Source organism: Phyllostomus hastatus, unplaced genomic scaffold, assembly GCF_019186645.2.
Source record: "Phyllostomus hastatus isolate PE091 unplaced genomic scaffold, TTU_PhHast_1.1 phas_scaffold_93, whole genome shotgun sequence".
NCBI lineage: Eukaryota > Metazoa > Chordata > Mammalia > Chiroptera > Phyllostomidae > Phyllostomus > Phyllostomus hastatus.
This window is the reverse complement of record NW_025334042.1, coordinates 5,458,062-5,472,849: the sequence shown is the minus strand read 5'-3', so window position 1 is coordinate 5,472,849 and position 14,788 is coordinate 5,458,062. Positions and strand designations below refer to the sequence as shown.

Here is a 14,788-nt window from a genome sequence, read left to right as displayed (position 1 = left end):
GATGCTCAAGCAGGAGCCTCGTGTACCAGCACAGCTCTCAACCTGCCTGGTGCATCCGGCTCTCCCTTGGTGGGGAAGGCTGTGTGTGGTCGTCCTTGGGAACAAGCAGCCTCCCACAGCCAGGCCAGGAGAGGGCAAATACATGAAGGAGGTGTGAAGGAATTCATGAGAAACCTAGAGAAATTGCTTCAGTGAGGAAGTGAGTGCCGCAGAAGCAGAAGCACAAATAAAATACGTCTTTTCTCCTCGTTGTGGAGGTGAAAGAGTCCATCAAGAGCACACAGCCCTTATGAGTCAGAAGGTCTGGGCCTGAGCTCCTGCGGGATGCGCGTTTCCACTCAAGGGTTATTCCGTGGACTTTCCTGGCCCCCATTCCTGGCCTCGCTATGGATGGTTTATTAAAAGTCAGTCACTGGAATAAACTGTCCTCTGCAGTGTGACAGGAACTGGGGACTGAACACGCTTGAGAATCTCAGATGGGCTACATATGCTCAAAGACTCTATGTGCTTTTACAGTCTTTTGGTATTTCTGCTGTTTGTTTTAGAATTGACTTACTGGCCAACCACATCCCCAAAGTAACATTGGGCCGACTACGCTTCCGTTGAAACCACAGCAAATAACATGAGAAAGGAAGGGAAACCAAATCCTGACCAGAGGTACCAGCGTCACTGTGTCCACCAGGGGGTGGCCGGTGCTTTGTACGACCAGGGAGTGCCCTCCACAGGCCTCTCTGCTCCTCTAGGCCCTACTAGCCTGCAAACCGGGCCTCCCTCAGCTGTGTCCCTTCCTTCCCTGATTCAGCTTATTGACATATCTCACTTACCCTTAGACACCTTTCTCCTTCCATCCTCACCCCTGCAATGCCTGCTCTGCTGCCCAGCCCCGAACCCACTCGCCTTGGTTGCCTCCATGATTCTCTGGAGTCACCATGCGTTTATGTCTCATTGGCATCCAAGGGCTGAGGAAGGGCGACTGCGGTTCTCAAACCCGTGTGCTGCTCACTAATAGGGTGCCCTGAACCCTGCAGCTCTGCTATATAGCCTTTTTGGATTAAAAAAGAAGATAAATTTGCATGAATAATTTAGACCTGCAGTTCCCATAGTGTGGTTCCAGGACTTTCAGAGATAGTATAACCTGAACAGTTATTAGAAAAACAAGTTCTCAGGCCTCACCAAAGACCTACTGAATCAAACACGCTGGCAGTGAGGCCCAGCAGTTCGTATTTTCACAAGCCCTTGAGGCGACGCTGATGCATAACATGTTCGAGAACCACTGGTTTTGGAGTTGGACGGAATTGAGTGTGAATAGGTGATACTGCCATTTACTAGCTGGGTGACCTTGAGCACACAACTTAACCTCTCTGAGATTCATTTTCCTCTTCTGTACAATGGGGACAATAACCATATTCTACTCCAATAGGGTCCTTTGGGGATCTAAATGAAATGATGTAGTTAAACTGCTAGCCCAATTCCTGACACACTAGCACTTGGTAGGTGGTAGCCAACACTAATAACAACAACAACAACAATTCTTACTATTACTGATTTACTTTAGATACAGAGGAGAACTCATTCTCTAGGGATATGAGAATTTGTAGAGTGTTACAGAGGGACTTGGTGGTATTTTTTCATGCAGTTATTAATGCAAAAGCTGCTCTGATAGGGGTAATTTTTATTTTGACTTTCAAGAAGTGGTCAGATCTTAAAAATTTCTCAGTGGTGGTACATATGAAGAAGCGATTGAAATAACTGATGAAAATTGCCATTGGGAGCGATTGGAGGGGAGGGGCCAGGCCTTTGACTAAAGTCATGACTGGGGGGTGTGCAAGGTACAGGGTACGCGGCCAAGAACAGTTTAGGGTGGGAAGGGTCCAGGGTGGCTGAACAAACCCTACTGAGTCCCCCTCCACTGAGGCCTGGGACATGGGGCTTGGGTGACTGTGGACAAGGGGACTCTAAGGTGGCTTCCCACTGTGCACGTGTTTGTGAGCTATGCTGTGTTGAGGGCCCAGGAACACAGCCCGTACAGATGGGCTGAGCCAGGGCTGCCAGCGGGATGACTCCCCAATGAAGGCCATGCAGCTCAGATACCTCAAACCGGGCAAAGGGAGGACCCGGACCAACAGCGAGTGAATCAAATGCTCTCTCTTTCCACAGGAGGGGCAACTTAAAGCAGAGGAGTAAAATATTTAAACATGCAATCTTTATTTTTTTTTAAGATTTTATTTATTTTTAGAGAGGAAAGGGAAGGAGAAAGAGAGAGAGAGAGAGAAACATCAATGTGCGGTTGCTGGGGATCATGGCCTGCAACTCAGGCATGTACCTTGACTGGGAATCGAACCTGTGACACTTTGGTTTGCAGCCCCCACTCAATCCACTGAGCTACGCCAGCCAGGGCTAAACATGCAATCTTTAAATGAGTAAACTCATCTGTGTAAATTCAGGATTGATAAACCGCGGGTGGCATTTGATCGCACAGATTATGTCTCTGTTCCCTGATGTGCCGCTATTGGTCTAGTGTTTTTGAATTAGAAACTTCAGGTCGGTGGTTGGACTGCATGCTGCTCACCAAGGCCAGTTCTATCTGTTGTCTGCCCACATCTCCAAAGGGATCGTTGTAAGGGTGAGCTCCTTTCCTTGCCTTCTCTGGATCCCACATGCTTTTCTTGAGGATGGTAATAGCAGATACTATTATTTTCATTTTTACACAGTGGTTCTCAACCAGGAAAACTTCTGTCCCCCAGGGGTCATTTGGTAATGTCTGCAAATACTTTTGGGTGTCACAGGTAGGGGTGCTGTCACCTAACGTGTAAAGGCCGGGGACACTGCTCCGCCCCTTACAGAGCACAGGACAACCCCCACAACACAGGACCATCCTCCTGAAAGCTCACAGTGCTGCAGTTGGGAAACCCTGGTTTTTACACTGTATTTCAGGCACTGAGGTAAATTCTCTATATATGACATCATTTTATATGGTTTTACATTTGGATCACATTCTTTATACCCCAGAGGAAGGGAGGGGCAAGCGGGTAGGAGACTTATCTGTGATCACACAGCTTGTAACTGATGGAACCCAGGTACAACCCAGTTCCATCGGACCCCAAAGCCCACAGGACAGAGAAAGTGGCAGGAAGGCCCTCCATGCCCTAAGGTGGTGGGTGACCCCAGGGACATCTGGACCCCTGCCTAGCACATGGTCATGGTTCATCACATTTTGCTGAATGACTGATTGGTCACAGCTGTGGACAGAATCTTGGCAGCCACGAGAACATAAAGCTGTTGGCAGCTGCAGCTGCAGCTGCGTGAGGCCAGGCTGGCCACTGCTGGGAATGCCCCGGGGTGTGAGGGGACAGGTAAGCACAGGCTGGGTAGCCCTGGGAGGGTGTGGTTGTCATGGCTGTTCGAAGTGACACAGGGAGGATGTGAGGACTTCAATAAGCATTCACTGTGCATGACAACACAGGAGGCTGTTAACCTTAGGTCTGGGGATGAGATCTGTCTGTTGGGGGAAGTGAGTCCTTCTGGCTTGCCTTGAACTATCCTGAAACAAAGGGCCCTCTGTAGTTCTTGTAGTCAATTAAAAATAATCAGCCACCTCTTAGTGGAAATCCTTAAACTGGGGTTCAGAGTTTTAATGGAGGTGAAGTAATGATGGAAATGTGGTGGAACCCCAATGTGTTCAGAAGTCCTGGGTGAGAACCAGGCTCTGGGCCTGCCAGCGTGCACACCTGAGGCTGCGTTTTGTGAGGCCTGATCTAACCTGTGGCAGGTGAGGCTCTCTCCCCTGGTCCTGAGCCAAGGACAGAGCTTCCCGTCCCTCCCTCAGCAGGGTTCAGGGTAGTCTGGGACACCTCACCCCATGTAATCTGGGATTGCTTTGATGCAGTAATGAATCTGATTTGAAATAAAGTCTAGAAACCTAGGTCATTTATCATTTCTGGTTTCTCATAGGAAGGAATAAACTGAGAGGTACCAGAGTCCTGTACAGCTCACATTTGCATCAGGCTGTCTGCTAGTCACCTGCATACTTTGAATAATTTACTTGGTGTTGAGGTTCCTCCATTTCCTGCTGGCAGCTCCAGCAAAGCTATCTTCTGGCTGCTGCGCAGGTTCACACAGCAGCCATCCGAGACCGACCCCTCTGTCTGACGTGCTGTGACCCAAACTCTGTTCATCAGCATCTCCTCATATCCAAAACATGCAACAGTCTAACTCATGATGATGACTTTGAGAAGCTGAAAAACTTCTACAATTTATATTCAGTATGAATACTAAAAAAGAGAAATATTTACTCAGTATAAATTGGGTGTCACGTCATTCAGTGAATTTTTATTTTTAAGAAATGATTGCATTAAAAAACAGGAAAGAAATGATTACACTCCAGATTTGATGCTTTCTCCTAGCCATAATTTTTGTTTAAAGACAATGCCCTATTATACAAGTGTGCTGGGTAACATATGGGTTATCCTAACAAAAATGAGAACAATTATAGTGGTAGATAACACAAAACCTTCCCCCAACACTAGAAATATCTTATTGACTTTATTTCATTCTAACTCAAAATGCAGAAGTGAAAAATGAATGCAGACTTTTGAATCTATTTGTTTAATGTTTAAGCCAACTAAGAAAAAAACAATTTCAGAAATGGTTATACTGTTTGCATCAATGAGTTTTAGAAATGTCCGCAGAGCACATTTCCTACCACTGAGGTTCTAGAAAGCTCCATGCTGGTATATGTGTCATGCGTTGGGCAGGAGGCAGATCAGCCTACGTTCTACAAAAATGCGGATGTGCCCTCTTAGGCCATGGTCTGGCTCTGTTAGTCTGAGCTCCAGAATGAAGGAAAAAAACTTTGGCAATCAAAGATCTACAAAGCTGTACACTAAATGAACTACAAATCGCATTTATCAAATTCAGATTCCTTTTGAGGCCTAAGAATCATCCCTCCCAATAGCAGAGATCCACATAAGGTGACTGCATGAAGTCTGGAATAGATGGGGGCCAGGCCTCCAGCAGGGGTTCAGGAACCAAGCTCGTCAGCATTCTCTTTGCAGAGAAAATCGTGAGCAGGACCCAGTAACTGTTCTCCTGGGCTGTCAGTCAAATCAGCTTTAGAAATATATTATGGCCCCATAGTGTAAATTGACCAATTTAATGGAAATTAAGCTTTGCTCCCAAGAACAGATGTATTTCCCAGATGCATGTTTTGAGAACATTCCCCAGTGGAGTTCCTTCAGACTCTCCTTGTTAATGACTAGGCTTTCCTTCAGCTCCACATTTCTTCTAAAACACATCATTAAACCTGGTTCACTGCTGTGCCGCAAACTGGAGGAGTGATTGCTTCCGTCTGTCTTTTCTTTTTTTAAGTATATTTTATTGATTATGCTATTACAGTTGTCCCAATTCCGCCCCCACCCCTTGTCCACTTCTGCCCAGTACACCCCCCTTCCCTCCAGCATTCCCCTTCCCCTTAGTTCATGTTCATGGGTCACACATATAAGTTCTTTGGCTTCTCCATTTCCTATCCTATTCTTAACCTTCCCCTGTCTATTATGTACCTACCTATTATCCTTCTTATTCCCTGTGCCTTTTCCCCCATTCTCCCCCTTCCTCTTCTCAGCTGACAACTCTCCAAATGATCTCCATATCTATGATTCTTTTCCTGTTCTGGTCGTTTGCTTAGTTATTTTTTGCCTTGCTTGTTTGTTTTGTTTTGTTTTTAGATTCATTTGTTGATAGTTGTGAATTTGTTGTCATTTTATTATTCATAGTTTTGACTTTCTTCTTTTTCTAAAGTTCCTTTAATATTTCATGTAATAATGGCTTGGTGGTGATGAACTCCTTTAGCTTTACCTTATCTGGGAAGCCCTTTATCTGCCCTTCTATTCTAAATAAAAGCTTTGCTGGACGGAGTAATCTAGGTTGTAGGTCTTTGTTTTTCATCACTTTGAATACTTCTTGCCAGCAAAGTTTCTTTTGAGAAATCAGCTGACAGTCTTATGGGAACTCCTTTGTAGGTAATGCTGTTTTTCTCTTTTTGCTTTTAAGATTCTCTTTTTATTTTTAACCTTTGGTATCTTATTATTATTTGACTTGGTCTGATCCCCTTTGGGTCCTACTTGTTTGGGACTCTCTGTGCTTCTTGGACATGTATGTGTATTTCCTTTGCCAAAATTAGGGAAGTTTTCTTTTATTATTTTTTCAAATAAGTTTTCAACTTCTTGCTCTTCCTCTTCTCCTTCTGAAAGCCCTATGATTCAGATATTGGCACATTTGGAGATGTCCCGGAGACTTCTTTTATGATCCTTATTTTTCTGAATCTTGTTTTTTTTGTCTGCTCTGGTTTAATGCTTATTTCTTCCTTATGTTCCAAATCATTGATCTGAATCCCAACTTCCTTCCCTTCCCTGTTGGTTCCCTGTGCATTTTTCTTTGTTTTACTCAATGTAGCCTTCATTTCTTCCCTTGTGCTTTTGCCATACTCAATGAGTTCTCTGAGCATCCTGATCACCAGTGTTTTGAACTCTGCATCTGATAGGTTGGCTATCTCCATTTTGTTTAGTTCTTTTTCTGGGGTTTTGTTCTGTTCTTTCATTTGGGCCATATGCCTTCTTTGTCTCCTCAATTTCACAGCCTCCCTGTATTTGTTTCTGTGTATTGGGTAGAACTGCTTTGACTCTCTTAGTGCACCTGTTAAGTTGTATGGGGCAGAGCCATAGGTATTTGCCAGGGCAGGGCAACCTGCTTCACCACTTTGTGGTTTGGTTTGGGGGAGGGTTTGGAGAGGGGGCAATGCTGCTGCCTGGCTTCTGGGGATTTACCTGGCACTCACCACATTTCCAGTCACTTCACCCACTTCTCATATGTGGCTGTTGCTCTTCCAGCTGTTGCCCTGGTGATGAATCCCAGTATGGGTGTGTTTGCGTGTGTTCTAAGTCCATGTAGGCCTTTTAAGCAGAGTCTCTTGAAAAACTAGCAGTTTCTTCTGCCACCCCAGCTCCCACTGGTTTTTAGAGCCAGAAGTCTTGGGGATTTATCTCCCAAAACTGGAACCCTGGGCTGTGTGGTCTGGCCTGGGTCTGGGATTGCTCACTCCCGAAGTATCCCTCCTGATTTTTATCCACCACATGTGAATGTGGGACCACCTTTTCTGCCACGGCCACCACCTCTCTGCACCACAGTGTCTCTTCACCGCTCCACCCTGACTCCGCATCTTCTCTCCTCCTCCCCTTCTGGATGAATGTGGCTTCTTTAAATCCTTGGTTGTCAGACTTCCATACAATTCGATTTTCTGACAGTTCTGGGTGTTATTTGTTTTGAGGTGTAGTTGTAGTTATTCTTGTGGTTGCTTGAGGAGGTGAAGCATGTCTACCTACACCTATATCTTGACCAGAAGCCCTTCTGTCTGTCTTTCAAAGATGGGCCAGACACCTGGGTTGTAGCCCCACAGTTTTAGATTCAGTAGGTTGGAGATGCCCAAGAATGTGTATTTTTCACAAGCTTCTAGGGGATGCTACCTGCTGGCCTGCAGACCACATTTTGAGTAACATGAGCAGAGACCATTTTGAGACCTATTACCCACAGGTCTCAAAATTGATTTCTTACAAGTTTCCTTCTTCAGCTCAAGCTCTCTTATTATGCTCTTTAGGTATTATTGCTTTAGAAACCCAAACAAGGGTAAAGCAGAGAAATTCCAGTTTTTCCTTCCAAACTTAGAGCAAGCTTCAAACTACTATTAATTACTGTTTCCTATTCCAAGCACCTGCAGGGGGCACCATTTTCATTCTACTCTTTGTGTGTGGGATATTTTTCCCTCCCTTCCCCCACCCCCACCACAATTATGCAGCTCTGCAGGTGTGTGGCTGAGGACAACAGATTAATCAGTTATAGGTTGGACACTGGTTGCTATGCACAGCAGAGTATATTGAGAATAAATTTGAGACTATCTTCAGTTTTCCAGTGCTTATATGTACATGGTTTCAGTGTATTCCCACAACCCTGTAAGACAGGTAAAGAAGACATTATTATCTTTATTCTTCAGAGGAGAAAACTGATATGGAAGGGTTGACTGCCCCAAGGTCACACAGCCAGTTTGTGTCATAACATAAACTAAAATGTTCAGGTCTTTCCTCAATGTATAAGGCTGTGGAATAAATAATAACAGTAATTTAGAAACTTAAATTTATTTTGATATTTGATATTAATCATCTACTGTTGGGCTGAATGTGAATCCAACTTCATAATTCCAGAGGTTTTCTGTGATTTCTTTGTAGTTTGCCGCCATATGTTAAGATTCTGGATACCAGAGAAGGAAAACAAGTTCACAGATTTTATAATTACATTTCCATTAGGGATAAGGACCCTCCTTAGGGCTATATATTTAAAACATGTAAGTCTCTGGCCCTCACTAAAATGATTTGAACATATTTTAGGGATTTGAATTCTCATGCAATGAAAGCCAAGCAAGATTGTTGTAATAGTTCCAAAAAATTAAATCTACTTACATCTGCTGTTCCAGTAACAGTTACCAACATGATGATAATTATCCCAAAGCTCATTAAGAAAAAAAAAATTCATCACTGTCCTATTTTGTTTGCTTGAAGTGGCTGGCTCATTATGTTCTGAGTAGAGCAAAATACATCAACATTTTATACGGCATACCTTTGGATTTAGTTGATTGCTTGCTATAAAAGGATTTGAGTCAAAGCCAATTTGCCATTCACAGCCAAGGGGTCTCTAGGGATTTTGCAGAAAAGCTCTTTGTTCAAGTGAACTCTCACAATACAACGTTCCTCGTTGTTACTTTATATTCCTCCACGCCTTTGTCTATCAAGTGTCAGTGGCTGAGTTTTCCAGGAAGCCCAGGGGTTGGACATTGAAGACACCCACAAATTCTTTAACTGAACCCAGACTGAGAAGTACACCTTGTGATTTCTTTTAATTACTATCTTTAAGTTGCAAACACATGCATATGGTAAAAAACATTCAAACCATACTGAGAGTGTACAGTGAAGAGTAAATCTCCCTCCCACCCCAGCCACTGTGTCCCTCAGTCCCTGTCCTTGGGGGAACCGCAGTCATGGGTTCCTTGCATGTACTTAGAGCTAATCTGGGCACATTCAGATGCCGAGTTCGAGATGTCTCCTGTGTCCTGTCAGAAAGGTAAAAACTGAAGACTTTGTATTTGTGCTGACTTTTTAGATGATCAGGGTCCCTACTGTTTTGTCTGAATTTCTGACAACCTGCCTCAAACACACAAAAATCAGATTTATAAGGGTAGGTCATAATTTTAAAAACAAATTAATTTTGCTAGGAAGATTTTGATGGATTTGAAAAAGATGTTTGGAAATGTATTTAGCAGCTACAGGGAACAGGGAAGGCAGGACAGTGGAAAATATTTCAATAGGAATTTTATTTAAGAGTAAAACCTCCAGAACTTTGTCTGGTCTAAAGTTTCACTTGGCTCTTCTCTGAAGACCACATTTGACCAGGCCTCCTTGTAGGCAACAGAACAAAAAGGTAAACTTAGTATCATTTAATAATCAAAAGAAGTATAATTCTAGCTCCAGAACTTATTAGCTTTGTGGCCTTGGGCAATATGTTTATCCTTTCAGAGTCTCAGTATCAATAAAATGAGGGTAATAGTGTATACCTCATAGGATTGAGGTGTGGATTTGCACACAAAATGCAGCTGTTATTATTCTTCAATATCATCTGTGCTTAGGGAAGAGCTGAACTCTATGAAATATATCTGCATTGTCATTTGTTAGTCAATTGTGTATGAAATCATAAATATGAAAGTGTTTGAAACTATAAAAAGGCTACCTAAATGGAAGGTATTTTTATTTATCTGAGCGTTAATAAACTTCTAATGTTTTCTGATGTAATGTTCTGGTTTTAAAACCATTATGATCCCTGAAAAGACAGTCCCTGTGAGTTTCTCCGTCTTTCTCCCTGTACAACTGACGCATCACCGGTTCCAGGTGCACACAATAGGGACTGGATGTTCCCGAACGTGGCGAACTAAGCTCCTGCTCGTGGGGCCACAGTCTGAGCTGTGGGGCCACAGAATCCCACATAGGATTCTCAGATGAAAGACTTTGATGCATGGTTTCCCTTTGCTGTGAGGACTAAAATGATCATCTGTTCCTACCACTGTAACTTTAATTGTAATATGTTTATGTATTTTTTCCAGGCCTCTAACCCTGGGCAATTTGAAAATGACAGTGATGCATTAAGGCAGCGAGGACAAGTTCCAGAATCTGTTGTCTGTCATGGTCGAGTGGGAATAAACACAGATGCCCTGGAGGAGGCCCTGGTCGTCTGTGGCAACATGAAAGTGATGGGGATAATTATGCAGCCCTCTGACAGCCGGGCAAAGCAGAATATCCAGGAGGTGAGCACAGGGCAGGCTTGGACCCCTCGTCTGACACCTGAGTCAGGTGCATGGGCACTCCTGGCCTCTGACACACCTCGCCTGGGGCATTTCTGCCTGCTCAGCGACTGTGAGTGTTGCAGCCATTACCACCTCTGCTGGGCTGGCAAGCGGTTCCCACTGGAGAGAACAACTCACCTGACAGGAGCACTGGGTGATGACAGCACTGTGTGGGCTTCGCCAGCAGCCACTCTCTGGGGTATTTTCCACAGGCCGCTGTCCTTCCCTCCATGCATTGTCAACTGCTGGAGGTCGCCTTTTCCTTTTCATCTCCAAGTTTCCATTTCCCCATTCATCTTCCAAACACTGTCTCAGCCCAGTTCTGCGAACACTCCCCTGGAGCCCTCCAGCTGCTCCCTCCCAGAGTCCAGGCCCCGGCCCTGCCAGCCACGGTCCACCCCACTCATCATCTTCCTCGGAAGAGCATTGGAGAAGCTCCTCCTGCTTGTGCCCCCTCGGTCAGTCCCACCACCCACGGTGGAAATCAGAAACCAGTCCCAGAAGTCAGGAGGCTGCTCGTCCACTTGGGCCTCTCCTGAGCAGCGTGAGCCTGGACAAAATGCTTGGCCTCCCTGAAACTCAGTGTCTTCATCTATGAGGTGGAAATGGAAATTCTCTGCCTGACCCCACTGAGCCCTTTATACTTTTCCAGCTATGGAGATAAGTACTGAATCGTCTGGGAAAGTCACAACAGCTATGAAGACCTAAGGGATTAGATTAAGATGCTAGGTTACCCCTTGGGCCCAGTTCTTCCACCATTTAATTCTGTTTTCCCCTCACTGCCACGCCCCCACCTTCTCACTCACACTGCCTCTCCTGGGAGCATTGTTGAGCATGTAGCAGAACAGTGTCTTTAAGCCTCTTGTCCGTATTCTTTTTTAGTTAATAGGAGACAATCTGTAAATCACTGGCCATTCTTCCAGACTGCATTCCTTTTGCTGTGTAAATCTGCACTGGGTTTTCCAAACCAGCCAAGGAATGTCCTCTTTTGCTGAGAGGATTCCAGAGAATGGCTGTAATTGTAGAGTTTCATGCTGATTGTGAAGCTGCGGTTCATGTTAGAAGAGCTGTGACCTGCCAGCCGGATGGGAACTCTTAGGGCTAGAAAGTTCTCACACACACTTTCAGATCCCTGTCCCAGATACCATGCCTTCGCATTGCAAAGACAGAGAAACCGTCTGTATTTCAGTCACACCACCTTCAGCTCATCCTTGCGATTGGCTGCACAGATCCCGACCAGGTCTTATCTAAATGTAAATGCAAGATGACAAGTGGGGACAGTCCTCCACAACCCCTCCTGCTACCACCAGCCTGTCAGCAGAACTTTACGCACCTAACATCTTCAAATGGTGTTCCTTGGTTTGACAAAGTCTTAAAATAGCAAACTTCCCCAGAGCCTCTGAAATCCCTTCTAGGAAGTGGTCTCCATAAAGTGAAATGCCATTCCAATCCAGGCTCCAAACGTGGAATTCCTGGGTCCCCTTCCTGCTCATAGCAGCAGCACAGTGGGACAGAGAGGAGCCCAGGCTCTGCTGGAAAACTGGAGTTTTAATCTTTGGCACCCACCAAACCAGGAGATCTGGCCCAGAGACATTCTATGCTCTGTTCACTCTTCTGTGAAGAGGGAATGCTTACATTCATTTCACCCATGGGCTTTTTCTGACTATGTGAAGCAATTTGTAGCTGTATAGGGCTAAGCAAATAGGTATTATTATTTACTTGTAAAAGATGCAAATTACCATATTTTGCCATGTATAATATGCACTTTTGCCCAAATTTTTGAGGGGAAAGTAAGTATGTGTGCATTATATATGGGTGGTACTAATCCCATATCTATATACACATTTTTAATTCTTTGATTTATGCTTATGTATTAAAAGTATAACCCTAGAAAGCAATAATGATATCTGTATGCAAAATAATACCCTGGAATATAATAATCAGTTTTATTTCAAAATATAAATAAATAAAAGATGGAATTAAAAAATTGAAAGATTTTTTTCTGAAAGTTTGGACCAAAAACATGGATGCACATTATACACGGAGCACATTGTACATGGCAAAATATGGTATATGGAATTCATTTATTTCATCATTTCATATTAACATATTCATTCTTCATAGATCTATCCACATTTATAAAATATGTTTCTAGAAATTTTGTCCTATTGGCCATTTATTACAGATAAGAGAGAGGATGGTGGTGTTGACGACGGTGCTGACAGATGTGTGGACTTCATCGTCACCTCTCCCTTAGGTTCTCCAACTTATAAAAACAGAGCCATTCTTCCAAATGTGCTGAGGAGGGATCCTCGGCTGATCTGATCACGTGCACAGCCCTGGAGGCATGCATCCCTCATTCTTTTTTGTTTGTTTTATTTTTGTTTTTCCAAAAGCACTGTTTTAATTTTTATAGAGTCCTGACCACTTCAGTGGCAGGAGTGGGAGAGGTTCCTTTTTCATTACAGAGTCCAGGGGCCCCCATAATGTTGGTCTGTTGTCACCAAACACAGACAAGTGGCGTCGAGGGTTTGGTGAACCCACTACAATGCCCAGTCTCTCTCTCTCTGCTGGCACAACAAGTTGAGCGTCAACCTCTGCTTCCTAAGAATCCTGAATTCAGGATTTTCAACGGTAACTGCTCCACCTTCTATTTATGAAGGTTTGAAATCAGTTGACAGGACAGTAGACAGGCATATCATTGCAGTTTCCACTGTCTGTTCCAATGTCCAATCAAATTTCTTCACTGTTTTTCAAGACAGCTGGTTGACCGGTTTGTTTTACTCCCACTGCAGTGGCTTTAAATCCGCCGTCATAACCTGCGGTATCTCACTTGTACACCCAAGGGCCTTGCTCTCATCTCTACCAATTCAGATCATACAGCGACTGAGAGGCCTCATGTCAGCATCCTGTGTGTAGACCTGAGAAATACCAGCAATTCTTTTACACAGCATGTCCATAGGAGTCTCATAGCCATGCTGTATTTCCAATTAGCTGCCTCATAGCAGGCCCTCTGTACCTGGGATCTGTTGTCAGCTGTCATTCCTGTCACCACACAGCCAGTGTTTTCAGTTATCTTGAATAAGTGAGTCACTGTGCTAGAATCCCGTGTGACAACTACTGCACACTCTTTCCCTCTGACAGCTGATGGAAGGCCACTCTGGTTAATAGCCTTAAAGGCACATTCTACTTGGTAGAGCTGGACTTCAGGTGAAAAAATGATGATGTGGTGGTCACAACCAAGGCTGGAACCAGGGGATATGTTGGTACACCCTCTACTTCAAGAACAGTATCTGGGCCTCGTAGCTCCCGCACCAGGCATAGCAGCCCCTCCAGAAGTTGCAGCGACACCTGTATCCTTCATTCTTTAAGGTTGCACAGTGGCCAGAGCTGGCTCCTGCATGAGTTGTTGCAAAACATAGTGGCCAAACATGTCACCGAATACTGTGACAGGGAACATGAATACAGGTTGCTGCCTTGCCGTGGCTCCACGTCTCCTCACTCAAGGCAATGTAGGTTGCTTTACAGATGGTAAGCACATGAGCACTGCATAGAGAGTCCTGGTGGAGATCACTGGTGCTCATCTGGAGGCATAGCCAAGATGCCAGGAAGATGAAGCAGGTACGATGGAAACCTGTGGAACTGAAACACTGGGGAAACGAGGTCAGCCTGAGAGGAGCGGCTTGACTCACCCAGCAAGTGTCATTGCGCTTACTGGTGTGGCTGCAGACTGGAGGAGGGAATGCAGCTCTTACCATGGAAACTGAACAAAATTAGGGCAGAAAGGGAACGCTGAAAACCAGAGGGGTACAATGAGCATCAATGTCGATGCAAAAAAAAAAAGTTGAAAGTTGAAGGCAGTGAAGGCTGGAAACAGGCAGCAAAACACACAAAAAATAAAAGCTGGAAAAAAATCAATTAAGATGAAATGCTGAAATATTTTTTTCTCTCAACCACACCAGCAGTGAGCTAGTCAAAGACAAAAGTGTGAAGAGCTGGAAAAAGTCAAATATGCAGTCTGCCCTCAGGGCCACAAGCCAGATGCAGAAGTTCCTTAGCTCGAGGTGAACCAGCTCTGACCGTGCTGGCTGTGGGCCAGAGCCAGATGACGTGCAATGAAAGCTCTTTCCCCGAACTAACTGGACTCCACAGACTGGAATGTCTTCTCTGTGGTACAATTCCTCTTTTTTTTTAAATGTCTATTTATTGATTTTAGAGGGAGAGAGGAAGGCGGGGAGAGAGAGAGGGACATTCGTTGGTTGGTTCTTGTATGTGCCCTGACTGGAAATCGAACCTGCAGCCTTGACGCTGGATGACACTCTAACCAAACGAGCTGCCTGGCCAGGGCCTGTG

At 44.6% G+C, this 14,788-nt stretch overlaps 1 protein-coding gene across 1 annotated transcript in view; it reads left to right on the top strand.

The window, feature by feature from the left end:
• Positions 1-14,788, top strand: part of MYRFL (myelin regulatory factor like) — an 86,997-nt gene that overhangs the window by 32,799 nt on the left and 39,410 nt on the right. Inside the window, 4 exon segments of the mRNA XM_045829341.1 lie at positions 546-603; positions 605-657; positions 2,533-2,623; positions 10,196-10,396. Coding sequence (XP_045685297.1) covers positions 546-603; positions 605-657; positions 2,533-2,623; positions 10,196-10,396 — 403 coding nt within the window.